This window comes from Enhydra lutris, unplaced genomic scaffold, assembly GCF_002288905.1.
Source record: "Enhydra lutris kenyoni isolate GAN:26980312 unplaced genomic scaffold, ASM228890v2 scaffoldscaffold23, whole genome shotgun sequence".
Classification (NCBI taxonomy): domain Eukaryota; kingdom Metazoa; phylum Chordata; class Mammalia; order Carnivora; family Mustelidae; genus Enhydra; species Enhydra lutris.
The window spans coordinates 22,396,279-22,411,327 of record NW_019154107.1 but is presented as its reverse complement, the minus strand read 5'-3'; the positions used below and the strand labels follow the sequence as shown (position 1 = coordinate 22,411,327).

Genomic DNA, 15,049 nt, shown 5'->3' with positions numbered 1-15,049 from the left:
TGTTTCGTGGGTTAATATGAGTACAGAGAAACTACAAGGTTCCTCTTAATTGCTCTTCACCAAAATTTCCACTGCTTTTAATAACTCTTAGGAATAGTATGCTCTGGTCCAAATAAGGTCAATCCCTTCAAGCCTAACTGCTGGGCTCTTGGTCCTTACAGCCTGTTTCTCCCTCTGGGCAGAACTTCTATGCCACTGCACAGGACCTGGTAACAACATAGCAAGCAGCTTCTCCCAGCGTGATACCTCTGCCTCTGAGTGGTACTAGTGTGTGGGAAACAGTACTAGTCCTTGATTTTCTCAGTTTGTCCCTCTAGGCACAGAATTTCCATCTTATGACATAGCTAGCTGCAAAGGAAGTAACTGGAGCTTCAGTATTCTCAGCCTACCATGCCTGAAGTAAAGCTTCAGCCCCATGAGCAGACACTTCAGGATAATGGAGTCTCTGTTTTACCATGACTGCCTTAGAAGAGAACTTCTGCAGAACTTAACTGGGCAAGATAAGAAATGCCATATAGTGTAGTTGCTGAGGGAAGGGAGTAAAAGTTGTGGCTCCACTGCTACAAACTCCTGCTGCTCTTCTCAAGAGATTTTCTTGAATAATTGTTTCCCTATTTTCCGTATCCTGTAGAGTAATTCCCAGGTACTTTCAATGATTATTTAAAATTTCAGTGAAATGGTTTTGTTAAGGAAAAGGTCCACTGAGGGGCACCTGGGTGGCCCAGTCGGACAAGTGTCCAACTCGAATTCGGTTCAGGTCATGATCTTAGGGTTCTGAGATTGAGCCGCATGTTGGGCTGCATACCCAGAGGACAGTCTGCTTGAGATTCTTACTCTCTCTCCCACCACCCCCTTGGACCCTCTCTCTAAAACAAATAATCTTAAAAAAAAAAAAAAAAAAAGTCTTAAAAAAAAAAAAAAAAGGTCAAATGAGCATTTTACTCCCCCCATTTAAAAAATTAAACCCCCCCTTCCCTTTTTTTTTTTTTTTAATCATCACATGTTCTACATGTATTAGTTGGTACACTTCCCTTTCTTTCAGCATGGACTTAGGGGTCTGTATTTTATTCAATGGGTTGTTATTTTTATTTATTTTGACCTAATTTTGGCCAGTGAGAGCCAACTCCTGTTTAGTTTTGACAGGTCAAGATTCCTCTTTTTTTTTTTTTTTTAAAGATCTGAGAGAATAAGCACACCTTTGGCGGGGCGGGGGTGGGGGTGGCAAAGATAGAGAATGGCAAGCAGACTCCCTGCTGAGTGCAGAGCCTGACTTGGGGCTTTATCTCATGACCCTTGAGATGATCTGAGTCAAAATCAGGAGTCTGATACTCATACGACTAAGCCATCCAGGCACCCCTTAACAAAATTCCTTAAGCCCTTTCTAACTTTCTAAAATAAGATATTGGAGTACCATCTTAAGTACTTTCCTTGCACCAACCCTTAGAAAATAACCATTACTGTAGAGAAATGTAAGCTATTTATAAAATGAATACTCAATTTTTTTTTAAATCACAAAGAGCCCACACAGATTTAACTGTTTTTCATGACTGATATGTAGGAATGAGCCAAAGCTGAGAAAGTCTAGACCAGGATTTGACCCTAACACAGACCGCACTGTTGGTTAATGATACTCAGGAAGAAATCTTTTATGTGAAAAAATGTTCCTAAAAATGTCCAGTATTGGATCTAAGAGATTGGGAAGAGGTCACTGGAAGTGGTAGTCCTCAGAAAACAGAATGCAAACATATGATATATAATGAAAATGAGTCCTACAACTCTATTCAGAAACCAGGAAAAATGGTAAACAAAACTATCAATAAGCGTTCAAGTCAATAATACAATGACTACCCTACCAATAAGGCAAATGTGAGTGAAAATTAAAAGTGGTCTTCTACTTTGTTGTATGCACGAAGAAACTTTTAAAGGATCCCTGTATGCACTAGTATCTGAAAGCACTACTAGTATGAACACATGAATAAATATTAGAGAGAATTTTAATAAATTCATTACTTTATCTAAGTAATATTAAAAGAGGAGGTAAAATCAGCTGACCACACTACTGTAAAAATGTTGTATTCCAAAACTAAAGATGCTGGTGGAGATGAAATATGGGCAGGACAAATATGTAATACTGATAGAATAGTTATCAGAAATTAAGAGTATCAGAAAATTATGGAAGCTTGATGTCATCCTGCAAATGTCTCATACCTAATGAGATCTATGAACTACTATTATACAGAGACAAAAGCTGTAATTTACTTTAGAATTTCAAGTTCAGAAACTGGTGGCTGATGTTACCACAGAAGTGACGTAATACTCCGGAAAGTTCATTATAACAGAAGGATTTTAATAGTTTTAAAAAGTACTCAAGCCCCTCTCTCCATATTTAAGGATCTGAGGACTAACCGTTTGGTATTAATCTGAAGAGTATTGTATTAAAGGAGGAAAAGTTAGCTAAGTTGGGAGAAACAGAAGGTGTGTCAACGAATTCAAGGAACCGTCAGTACCAAAAATCCAAGAGCTTACTACTATGTGCCGGGCATTGTCCCAGCATACTTTAACTTGACCTAATATGTTTGTAGTCATTTTCAAATCTAGACAATCTCACTTGTATGAAGAGTCGTACCTCTCACTTTTTGGAGCTACAGAAAACTTAAGGAGGGAAAACTAGGGCTGCCTGGGTGGCTCAGATGTTAAGGAGGGAAACCTGAAGACTTCTTTTGACAATAAAATTGAGAGGAGGGAATGACTCATGTAGAATCGGACTAAAACAAAGCTTCTGACCCTAGTGAGGCTAAATTGCACATGCACCATCGACTCCTGACTACCCCAACAGCACAGTACTCAACTTCTGGCAATGAAAAGAATTGAAACATCACATACAAATGAAGTAAATAAAAATCAGCAATGCAGCACATTTGATTTATATGGCCCCATTTTGGGGGGAAGGCCTGCAATGGCATTTGTAAGGACTTTGTACCAGCAAGAGATGAGACCGTAACAAAGAATCTGCATTATGTTAAACTGAGCCCAGATGCTGGAGCGACTTGGGTGTATTACACAGAAACCTCCTATACTTCTCTTAAATTTTAGTTGCATTTGGTACAGAACATAAATTACATGATTATGTTCCTGTATTGCTCCAATTGTCTTGTCATGCTGCTCAGAAGGAACTCAGGCCTGAAACAGTACAAGACCACTGCCTGGTGCTTATCAGCCACCTGATGCTTAGACTGCTTACCTAGCTCTACATTCTGGAGGACTCAGCTGGCCCAGAGGTGGTAAATGGAAGAACCAAGGAGTCAATACAATTAGGAGGCATATGTGAAGAGCTGCTTAATTTTTCCATTATGTTTATGTAAATTTTAGATGGAAATATATATATAGAGAGATATATCTATATATATAGATAGGTATTTATCCCTGTGTTAAACAAATCCTATAATTTATAAGCATCTCGGGATTTTATTCGAGAATGCCAAGGGTCTAATCTGCTCTTCAAATAATGAGTGTGAGAAATACTATTTTAAATATATAACTATTGGCTCCTCCAGATTCTTACCTACTATAAAATGTTAAAATCAGTAGTATATGTTCAGGAACCATTATGTTCAATTCTATTTCTAGCAGTGGTAGTAGAAAGTTTTCTCTCTATGGCTATGGCAACAAAGCTGGGCCTACAAAATGGAATCTGCACTGAAAACCCATCCTTACCCTAGGCACAGATAAACTCAACTGCCAGAGGGCAAAAATGAGTATTGAAACAGAGCTCTACATATGGTAGGAACGTAAAAACTGGCTGCTGAAACCTCAGGAAACTCTACCCTAACATGTTTAAACAAATTCACACTTTGAAAACCAACATAAACATATGGATTCTTGTAGTTTCATATCATTGTTCTTGTGAATTTTCTAATTCACAAAGTCTGAAAGACTTACGAAATAAGGATTTAGGATTATAAAGGGACTATAACATAAACAAGAACAGACTTAGACAACACAAGTTTTCATGAAAAAATGAAGGTGATGGTAGTAAGGAAACAAAGGTTGAGAATAAATCAAGTACATTCCAAAGAAGGTAACAAGCAATGACACAGTATAGGCAGGCAGAACTCCCGGAGAAGAAAAAGCAATCAATTTAACTAGGAGAGTGGGGAAGGCAAGCACTAAAGAAAGAGCTGTGAAATGCTGGCTCGGAATTTACGGTGGGTAAAAATTCAGAGTAAAAATGGAACAGAAACTCACAAAGGAACACAGTTAATAAAACCCATTATCGTCCATCTTTCAAATACTTGTGGTGTCCATTTGTGAGGTAACTGATGAAAAAAATGCTGGGAAGTTGGCTGTTATTTCCCTTATTTCATGTGAGCTTATAATACATACCTCTAGCATATAGCCTCATGCTTTCCATATAAGTTGCAAGGTTTTCTGCTACCAAAGTAACTAGGGCATGATTGTGCTGAAGTTGATTGATTAAGTCATGGCGGTAAAATACATGGGGACTTCGCTGAGTTTGACTGAAACGAGAAGAACTTAACAATATAATTAGGCAATTAAACTCCGTTGCATTCAAAAGAGCCTAAACAATCTAAATTCTTAGCTACTACTTAAAAATGTTTAAATGGTTTTCCTCATGATAGAATTATACTCTTGGCTGTTACTTTAATAACAATATCAAGTAATTTAAAAGAAAATAATGCCTCAAAAATCAGACATTTATTCCATTATTCTTATTTACATGGAAACTATACATTAATATTCCCCAATCTCAACATGGGCATCTACTTCAATGACTAATCTCTACTCCTATACCACAGAAATAGTAAAGCACTTGTGTATGTTAACACAATTATGTCCAGAATTATAAAACAGGAACTTAACTCTCTTACGGGACTAGCATCGCAAACATTATGTCATAATAGTGAAGAATTTGATCAAAGAAAATGCTTTCTGTAAAATTTTATTTATTAGCCTTTCAAGGTACATTCTGGGACACTTGGTTTGTACATGTATTTGCCAACAGGTATCACCAGAAAGACATCTAGTTCCTTTCCAACCTGTTCTGCTACCTTCACTGAAAGCAATTAACCTCTCAGAGCCATTACTATTCTAGTGGAGATGAAGCCACTGTACCGTGAAAGAGTATGTAAACTACTCTTTCTACAACAGACAAATTAATTCATTTGAGAAAGGCAAAAAGGCATTATGTACAGTGGCCCAAAAATAAAAATATGTCTCTCAAATAAATGTTACTATTAGTAAGATACGTGTCTGGATTTTCCCCACTGTTTATCCCTACAGCTTTTCTAATTTTGTATTTTTTCAAGCCTTTGGAAAAAACTGAGACAAAGTTCAACCACTGAAACCAAAATATATATGGCCTTTTCTGTCTTAGGCATAATCACAATAATCTAGAGCTGCAAAGGATCTTTGTCAATCATCTAATTTTACACATAAGAAAAACATGTTTCTTTCAATTAGTAAATCTTTACAAGATACAACTATTTAGACACAACGGTCATACCCAGGAATCCTGACCGCACTATAAATATTCTTGGTACTACACCTAGCACTCTCTCACTCTCTCTGAACATTATTTTTAACTTTCCACGTTAAGTATTCCAACTCTTAGAAAATACGAGGATAAATTATTCTACTAACCAGAATTTGGCATGTAAGATGATTATATTTAAAGACCCCTATTTATAAATATATACATATATACATACATACATACATACCACTAACAGAAATTTAACTAAAATCAATCAAATATTTTAAACCATATCTCATCATCTTTCATGAGTAATACAGAATATTGCTGATTCTGGTATTTATCACTTAATTGTGGCTTACTTTCTCATCAATAAAATCAAGGATGTGGATATGTCTTTTGTTCTAAATTAACCTTTCTCTTAGCCTATCAACTTCCCACTTTCTTTTGAAAAATCTGCTTTTACCAAGTTACAGTGCTATTTTTTTCCAATAAAATGTAAAAACAGAAATATTCAAACTTTCTGTTAAAAGCCTTACCTCAAATTTTGAGGGGCTTCACCGAACAAACTACAAATTTCTCTAATTTGTTTCAGTGCAGGAATTACCCATTTGTCATTTGTACGAAGTTCTTCTATAAAGCGATCTATCCACTGGATCTTCTGTGTGTCACGGTCCTTAAACAAAAAAAATTTTAGATAGGTCATACACAGGAAAACTCCATCTCCAATGATAAAATAGGGCTTCTTATAAGATTATCACAAGCATGTAATAATGGCAGAAAAGAGCTTAGCAGTCTTAAAAAGCAGTGAATACATTTTTATTTCACATTTACTACCAAAACGACAAAAAGTAAAACAGCACTATCCAATGTTTCAAAGAATTTTATCATATAATAAAATTCAGCAGTAACACAAAACCCCAACTGTTATTCTACATGGGACTGTTTTAGCATAGTGAGGGATACCAAAAATTTCTATTTAACCAAGAAAATAATGGTATGGCAACTAAGCTAAAAAGAGTTTCACCGAAAATAAAACTAAGGACATATGGACATATACACAAAAAGATGGACACATAAAAGTATTACAAACTCAAAATTATTTCAAATATGATCACTCCTCATACCTTATTTACTCCTTCCCCTAAATCAACAGTAATCAGAAATGCAGGTTTCTGCACCTAAGAAGTTTAAGTTTGGATTACTTTTTGTGTGTATGTCTCTGTTTAATGAAATAATTTAAACTGAAGGTTCTTATTAGTATTTGATATACTAAATATTTAATGAATTGTCACAAGCAAATGTAGTTAAAAAAAAAAATCTGAATGGGATTTGAATCACATACACCTACTTGAGCTTATTAGCTCTCACCTAAATTTCAGTTCATCAGTTTAGCAAACAGTTTAAATAAGTGGAAAATTATTTAATCAACAATTTTCATTTTACCATTAAGTTAATAGTTAACATGATACAAGTCAGAATGCAGGGAAGCTGTTGTGTGATTTGCTCACAGGCAAGGCTCAAAATGTTTTACCATTTAGAAAATTCTATTAATTTTTCTTAATTTCCCTGTGAGCAAAGAAAACTCAAATCTCTTACCTCTTAAGCCCCTCATCAGCTTTAGTATCTTATGATCTATTTGAAACTGGTAATTTTAGCATCACGCATTTGACAATAATATTACTATATAACCTGGTTTTATTTTTTTTAATACTGTCTTTCTCCGAAGGAGACTAAAATGCTTTTCAGATGATACACAAAATTTTGACATAGAGACCTAACATGAGGAAGGCAGACTTACACGAAGGAAGTGAGTCAATTCTTGAAGATCATTTCAAAACTAACATCAAAAGACGTAGAACTATTCTAGATTTAAGCCATCCTGAGAATGAAGGTTCAACTTACCTGTGAGCAACTATAATCTAGTATTTTTATGTGGGCACTGAGAGCCAGGTCCATGATGTCTACAGGTACATCATCACTGTGGGCCAGATTCCACAGTAGGTTCAACACTTTGTGCGCCATCACACCATCTTTATCATCTTCTGCAAGGCGACGTATCAGCTCAAGTAGCTTTTCACGCTGCTTTTTACTTGCATTTGTCCAACTGGCCTGGAAAAAAAAATTAAAAGGACATGAAAACAACAAATTTACCCATCAGTGATTAAATCAGGCATCATGGAATTAACTATATTCATGGGAAAAACACATTCTAGTGATAACTGAGAGATAAGATAGGGCAGAATTAAACATGAGGACCAAGGGGGGGGGGGAAGAAAGAAAGAAAAAAAAACCACCCTCTGTATTTTATAGTTAAATACTTAACATCAGGGTTTTTCAACCTTGGTACTAACATTTTAGGCTGGAGAAATTTTTGTTGTTGGGGCTGTCCCATGCACAGTAGGATGTTTAGCGGCATCCCTAGCCCCTACCCAGTAGAAGCTAGTAGCAACTCTTCCTCCCAGCTGTGACAACAAAAACTATGTCCATTTCCTGCCAAATTATCTCTGATAGTGGGGGTGAGAGGTGCGGAATTGACTCGCTGAAAACCACTGCCTGAGATTCAGTCTGTTATTCGTGACTTTAAAATTATACTAAGGGGTGCCTAGGTGGCTCAGTCAGTTAAGCATCTGATTTCTACTCAGGTCATGATCCCAGGGTCATGGCATTCAGCTCCAATGTCCCTCTGCCCCTACCCCACCCTGCTCTTGTGATCTCTCTCAAATCAATAAAATCTTAAAAAAAAAAAGAAAGAAAAGAAAAATTGTATTAAAAGATGGCAATGACAACCTGATATATACAAAGATTTTCATAATAAATTTTAAAAGCTGATGATCTCTCATCAGCTGTGCACACTGTGCACTAATCATATGAAAACAAGATAGTCTAACAAAGTCTGTTCTTTTTTTTTTTTTTTAAGATTTTATTTATTTATTTGAGAGACAGAGATCACAAGTAGGCAGAGAGGCAGGCAGAGAGAGAGGAGGAAGCAGGCTCCCCGCTGAGCAGAGAGCCTGATGCGGGGCTCGATCCCAGGACTGGGATCATGACCTGAGCCGAAGGCAGAGGCTTTAACCCACTGAGCCACCCAGGCGCCCCAACAAAGTCTGTTCTTAACCAATAAAAACAATTTCTAATATGCAGAAATATGGTGCTACTACATTTCAATTTAGAAGATACAACACTCATTTAAAATCTCCACAATGGGGGAAAAAAAAACTCTGAAAATGGTATTTTTACAAATGCCCAGTTTATACAATGCGCCTGGGGTGGGGTGTGTCTGATGGTGGCATGCCACGGGTAAAGGCCAGGGATGTTTTGCTAAACAATATAAGAAATGTAGGTATAAAGCTGCTAATGAGTGTTTATTAGAAAATAAGAGTGAAATCAACCTAACAGCAAACAAAAGAAGGATGACTATGTTAATTACAGAAGATTCTTTCAATGGGATTATTACACATTTACAATTTGATAAATAAGGGCTCTCTTGGAAGACAACTTTAGCACATACTTATAATTCCTCATAGACCCCTCAAAATTACGAAAAATATAAAAACATCTAAGGATACATGAAAAAAACTGAAATATTAGATATTACAATTAAGAAGATCTTAAGTGGGGCGCCTGGGTGGCTCAGTGGGTTAAAGCCTCTGCCTTTGGCTCAGGTCATGATCCCAGGGTCCTGAGATCAAGCCCCACATCGGGCGCTCTGCTCAGTGGGGAGCCTGCTTCCTCCTCTCTCTCTCTGCCTGCCTCTCTGCCTACTTGTGATCTTTGTCAAGTAAATAAATAAAATCTTAAAAAAAAAAAAAAGATCTTAAGAGAGGTAACTGAAAAGTAAATAGGCATTACATTCTTCCTGAAATAAGGGGAACATGACCACCTACGATGTATTCTAGCAAAAGGGAAAAAAAAACCTCCACAAGCCTGTATTTTATACTATTGATATAAAACAACACAACAATCCTTAATTACAGCTTCTTCAACAAACAGATTTGCAGGGAGAATGAAAAAGAAAAAGGGGGAAACTGTAGATTCAAAGAGAGTTAAATGATGGATACAACCAATTACAAAGTATGGATCCTGATTCAAACAAATGTCAAAAATAATGATCTGAGAAAACTGAAGTTTAACACTATTTGACCGTACTACAGAACTATTAGGTTATTTTAGGTACGATAATGATAATACAATTTTCTTCTTCATGTACTCATCTCTGAGGGATATATACTAAAATAATTACACACAAAATCAACTAAGGAAAAAATCAGTTAAGAACACCTATTCATCCAAAGCCACCATATGGAGAATGAAAAAGACCAACGACAGACTGGGAGAAATTCTTTGCAACACTTGAACTGATAAGGACTACCACTGAGAATGCCAAGAACTCCTACAAACCACTAAGAAAAAAAACAAGCCAATAGGGAAAAATTAGGAACAAAACTTCAATAGGATTTTCACCAAAAAATAAAGAAAAGCAACATATAAAAAGGTGTTCAACCTCATTAGTGATCAAGGATCTAAGAACCAATACCACAATGAGACATTTCCCACCAAGCAGACTGTCACAAATCCAAAATTCTGACAAAAACAACTGCTGGCAAGGATGTGAAAACCCTGACGGGACTGTACAATGGTATAACTGCTTTAAGAACAAAAACTTACTTAAAACTAGACTATGCAAATACCTATATAAAAACTAATCAACATGTCTGAAATCATTTGGTCCCAGTCCATAAAGAACTGCAAAGTGATCTGGACTTCATGCTTCCTCTGAATCATCTTTAAGAGAAAGTTTCAGTATTTCAGAAAACAGTGCTTGTTACCAAATAACAAGTGCTTAGTAAACACCAGCTTAGCCAAGGGGAGGGAAAAAAAGAGTGCAATCCATGTTTGTACTTAGACTGTTATTATATTTAAACTATCCTTAGAAGAGGAGGGTTCGGGGGCTGTAACAGCAATTGACCTCTTTCTTCTTTTCTATTTCTATCATGGCTATCTTGATCATGTACGTGCCAATTCGGAAGTCATCTCAAGATTAAAACTGAATGGCAATTAATTTTAGAGTACCCATGATAACGGATTCTATTATTTCCTAAGCTGCCTTTGATAGATTTCAAACTGAATTTTTCCATAAGGCAATTATTTACAACTTTAATATACTTAAGATTCATCTGAGAATGTTGCTTAAAAATACAGACTCCCAGGCTCCATACCAAGCAATGCAGATTTACCTGGTCTGAGGTATAAGCCAGTAATTCATTTTTTTCTTCTATTGGGAAATACCCATCAAGAAAGGTATAAATATATACCATTACTACAGTACATAATGTAAACACCTGTGTAACAATTACCCAGGTCAAAAAATAACATGGTAAGCAAGAAGCTAGCTGGGGTCTTAATCTGAAGTTTATGTTAATGCAATCACGGTATATGAATTGTGTGATTTTCTTCCTTTCTTCAACTTTATTAGACTCATCCATGTGGTTGAATTGCTCAAATCTGCTCCTTCTCACTGTTGTGAACTATTTCACTGTAGGAACATTCCACAATTTATCCATTCTACATAGCCATTTTCTTGCTTGCTATTACAAATAATTCTGCTGCAAATGTTAAAGTGTTATCCTGGCACACATATGCATGAGTTTCTCTAGAGGATATATTGAGAAGTCAAACTGATGAGTCATGAAAATTCTATACTTTTCAAGAAATACCAATCTATTTCCAAAATGGTTGCGGCAACTTATGTTAACGACAGCAGTCAGCATAACTGTTACTTTAAACAAGATACCTTTATCATCCAATGCCAGTTGTTAATACAACACCCCTCAACTCTTGTGAACACTGCTATTGCCATAAAGTCGTATGTTCTTAATCCACATATTTACCAATCATACGGTTTTTACAAACCCAATACTAGCAACCATAGAGAGACCACAACACAATATGGCCTTAAAATGATACCAATGCAGGTATCGCTATAAGGGCACTCTTGGGCTACCTTATAAATTACACTTCCATTTGCCTGTGCACATCACCCTAGGATACCAATATGGGTAATCCCGATATTGACACTTTATTTTTTATTGCAACCAATCGTCCTTCCCTGAAGTCCTACAGAGCACCCGAACCTATTAATAAAAATTCAAACTGCTAGGGGAAAGGAATCCAAACTCACAACCTGAGTTTAAAAAAGATTCCGTATTTATGAGGGCTATTATTATAAAAATGAACATTAAGTTCTCATTGGAGGGAGCCTGGATGCTACATCATTAGGTGGCTGCCTTTAGTTCGGGTCATGATCCCAGGGTTCTGTGAATGAGCCCCGTATGGAGCCTGCTTCTCTCTCTTTCACTGCCCCCCTGCTGTGTTCCCTCTCTCGCTCTGTCAAATAAAAAAAAACTTAAAAAAAAAAAAAAAAAAATTTAATAAAGAAAAAAAAAAAAAAAAAAAAAAGACCAATTCCTTCGCACCAGGAATTGTTCAATAATTTCTACTGAAGTATTTATTGACTAAGAGCAACTCACAGATCTAATAAGGTAATTCTGGTAATTTTATTAAAACGAAGTGGCACTACTTTACTATGCTATTACCTTAAAGCAATCAAAAAGATGATCAAGTTGTTCAGGAGAAAAATCCCATGCTAACTTTGCCAGCAGATCATGTACATTCTTCACAATGGCTTCATGCTTCCCTGCCTATTGAAAAACCAAAGAAAACATAGCATATTAGAATTTGAACAGCAGATAAAGTTGTGTTGATAAATATTGACTGCTGACAGCTATTAATTAAACTATTCCCACCAGCTTCATCTAAGGGTAAAACATAACAAAATTCATACATTTAAAAAATGCTTCAGAACTGGCCTTTAAAACCTGACAAATTAATTCCTTGATATACATGGTTAATGTGTACTTGGGAATTCATGTGAGCCTTTATCTGAATTTACTGAACTTAAACGGGCCAATTTTAACATTACAATAAGGCACACCAATGGTACTGTTCCAAAACTGGAACCTTAAGCACTCAAAAGGAAAACTGAATGTTTCCTTGGTTTCTACAGACTCAAAACATGAAGCTTTGTAATCTAAAACTCAACAATACTTCCAAGTGATCCCAGTAGAAACCTGTCATTGAGGTAATCAAAGGAATCACCTAGTTTCTAGCTCTGAAACCAAAAACTTTACTTTTCTTTCAGAAAAGCTATAAATCCTTTGGATTATTACAAGTCTACATAAATAAATCTAGTGATTTAACTCTACTGACACCAAAGTTTTTTTTTTGAATTAAGTTTATGAAGAAACTAATAGAACACTGTGTGAATAAAATACTTCGGTCAAAAATTTGTAATGAATACTAAAAAACAAAAAAACAAACCACCTACAAATTGCTAACCTGTACCAAACATACGCAACTGATGAACATATTTAAAATATTATTAGCTGTTTCAGGGTGCCTAGTTGGCACAGTCAGTTAAGCATCCGACTCCTGGTTTCGGCTCAGGTTGTGAGGCTGAGCCCTGTGTCAGGCTCTGCACTCAGCATGGAGTCTGCTTAAGACTCTCTTTCCCTCTTGCTGTCCCTCCCCATGCTCTCTCTAAAATAACTACATAGATCTTTTTTCTTTCACAAATCTTTAAAAATATGTATTACTGGCTATTTTAAAAAGATTCTTGATAAGATTTCTATAAATCATGAGCATTTAAATGTACCAGAAGTCAAACAATATAAGCGTTCATCCTGTTTCACAACTACTATATTTAGTTTTTAGTATCTTTCTTGTAAAAAGCAAAGAGTCACCATCTGAAACTTCTTACCTGTGCTGCCCAGATATTATCAAGATCTTGTAATGTCAGAGCTTTTTCTTTAATGACAAAACGAAGAATCTTCTCTAGCTTTTCTACATACTGTGGTTGATGCAGACTATCTCGCAATACTATGGATAAGATATTGTTCTGCTGTATCCATTCCTAAACATAATTCAAAAACTTCTTTTAAAGAAGAAACTGAAACACAGGAGCTTTTTAAAAAATATGTATGAAATATTATTCACACTTTAAACATTAGTAGGAATTAAAAAAAAAAAAAAGAGACTAATGTAATAGGTTTATGTGTTGTTTTAATTCAAACTATGAAAAAAACCAGTAATTACACAGAACTTAATTTTGCACATACAGAAATGTTTCCATGAATCAGAAACAGTGCAATTATTAAAAAGATTCTACTCCAGGGGTGCCTGGGTGGCTCAGTCATTAAGCATCTGCCTTTGGCTCAGGTTATGATCCCTGGGTCCTGGGATTGAGCCCCACATTGGGTTCCTCGCTCCGTGAGAAGCCTGCTTCTCCCTCTCCCACTCTCCTCGCTTGAGTTCCTTTCTGTCTCTTTGTCAAATAAATAAAATCTTAAAAAAAAAGATTCTACTCCAGCACTTACACAGAAAAGTGTTATTTAAGTACAGCAAGCACCACGGTTCAGGCAGAGTGGGCAACAAGATCTTTGTTTCCTTACATTGGTAGTGATTTTGGTGAAAACACGCCCTTTTAATTTTTTGCTTTATTTATTAACCAATTAAGCTACTACTGCTTATCCAGTAGCACTTTAATCTTCCAAACAAATCCAATGAGGGAAATATTATCCTATTATGGAAGAATAAAACAGGCTCAGAAGTGTTAGAAGTGGAACTGAAAATAAGGCTACATGCTTCCCAAGCCTGTGTTTCTGTAACACTACGCTATGTTGCTGACTGGCATTTATTTTCTATACCAATAGAAGAAAACTGACTCATGATACAAAAAGGTAACAGCCCATATTGTGTAATTTTACAGTATTCAACTTAATGAGAATAATAAAGTATTAAGCCCCCAAATGTGCTGGATAAGCACACCTCTCAGGTGGTAAGGGTCCATTTTTATTTCTAATCTGTTACAGGTACGTTTGTAAAACACAGGAAGTATGGGGCAATGTCAAATTTCTACAGAAGTTTCTAAACACTTGATGCCATTTTCTGTACTCCTCTAGCACTGGCAATGGTTCAAGGACCAGAAGCCAACCACAGACCATACTCTGAGCAGCAGTGTTCAGCCTCCCAACAAACTAGACACACAAATCACATATACAAAATCAGATGTTTTACACCTAACCCCTAACACAGGGCCAATGTCTATGCATCTTCCACATACTCTTTATCACATCCTAATCGTTGTTCCCCCTATTAAACTGAGGCTGCCATGAGAGCAAGGTCAGTTCTGTTACAGATGTCTGTTCAGTACTGTCAGACACTATGCACTAAGTTATTCCTCCAATATTTTTTAAGTGGCATACTTATGTATTTTAAAACTACAAAACAGAGAAGTATCTATGGTAAGCGGTGCATGGGTGGCTCAGCTGGGTCTTGGCTCAGGTCATGATCTTATGGATTGTGGGACTGATCCCCACGCCAGGCTCTACACTCATTGGGGAGTCTGCTGGAGATATTCTCTCTCTCCCTCGCTCTTTCTCCTTCTGCCCCTACCCCCACTTGTGTAACTCTCTAAAATAAATGACAGCTTCAAAA

General features: G+C 36.3%; 1 protein-coding gene across 2 annotated transcripts in view; it reads right to left on the bottom strand.

Annotated features, from left to right (window-relative positions):
- LOC111150557 (ubiquitin specific peptidase 9, X-linked) overlaps positions 1-15,049 on the bottom strand; it is a 140,878-nt gene that overhangs the window by 70,205 nt on the left and 55,624 nt on the right. Inside the window, exons 10-14 of one of the 2 annotated variants that reach the window (XM_022508047.1) lie at positions 13,314-13,466; positions 12,091-12,195; positions 7,400-7,606; positions 6,034-6,170; positions 4,384-4,532 (exon numbers count right to left, since the gene is read on the bottom strand). In XM_022508047.1, the coding sequence (XP_022363755.1) occupies positions 4,384-4,532; positions 6,034-6,170; positions 7,400-7,606; positions 12,091-12,195; positions 13,314-13,466 (751 nt within the window). The remainder of the gene's footprint in view (positions 1-4,383; positions 4,533-6,033; positions 6,171-7,399; positions 7,607-12,090; positions 12,196-13,313; positions 13,467-15,049) is intronic. The other variant, XM_022508048.1, reaches the window with a different exon arrangement.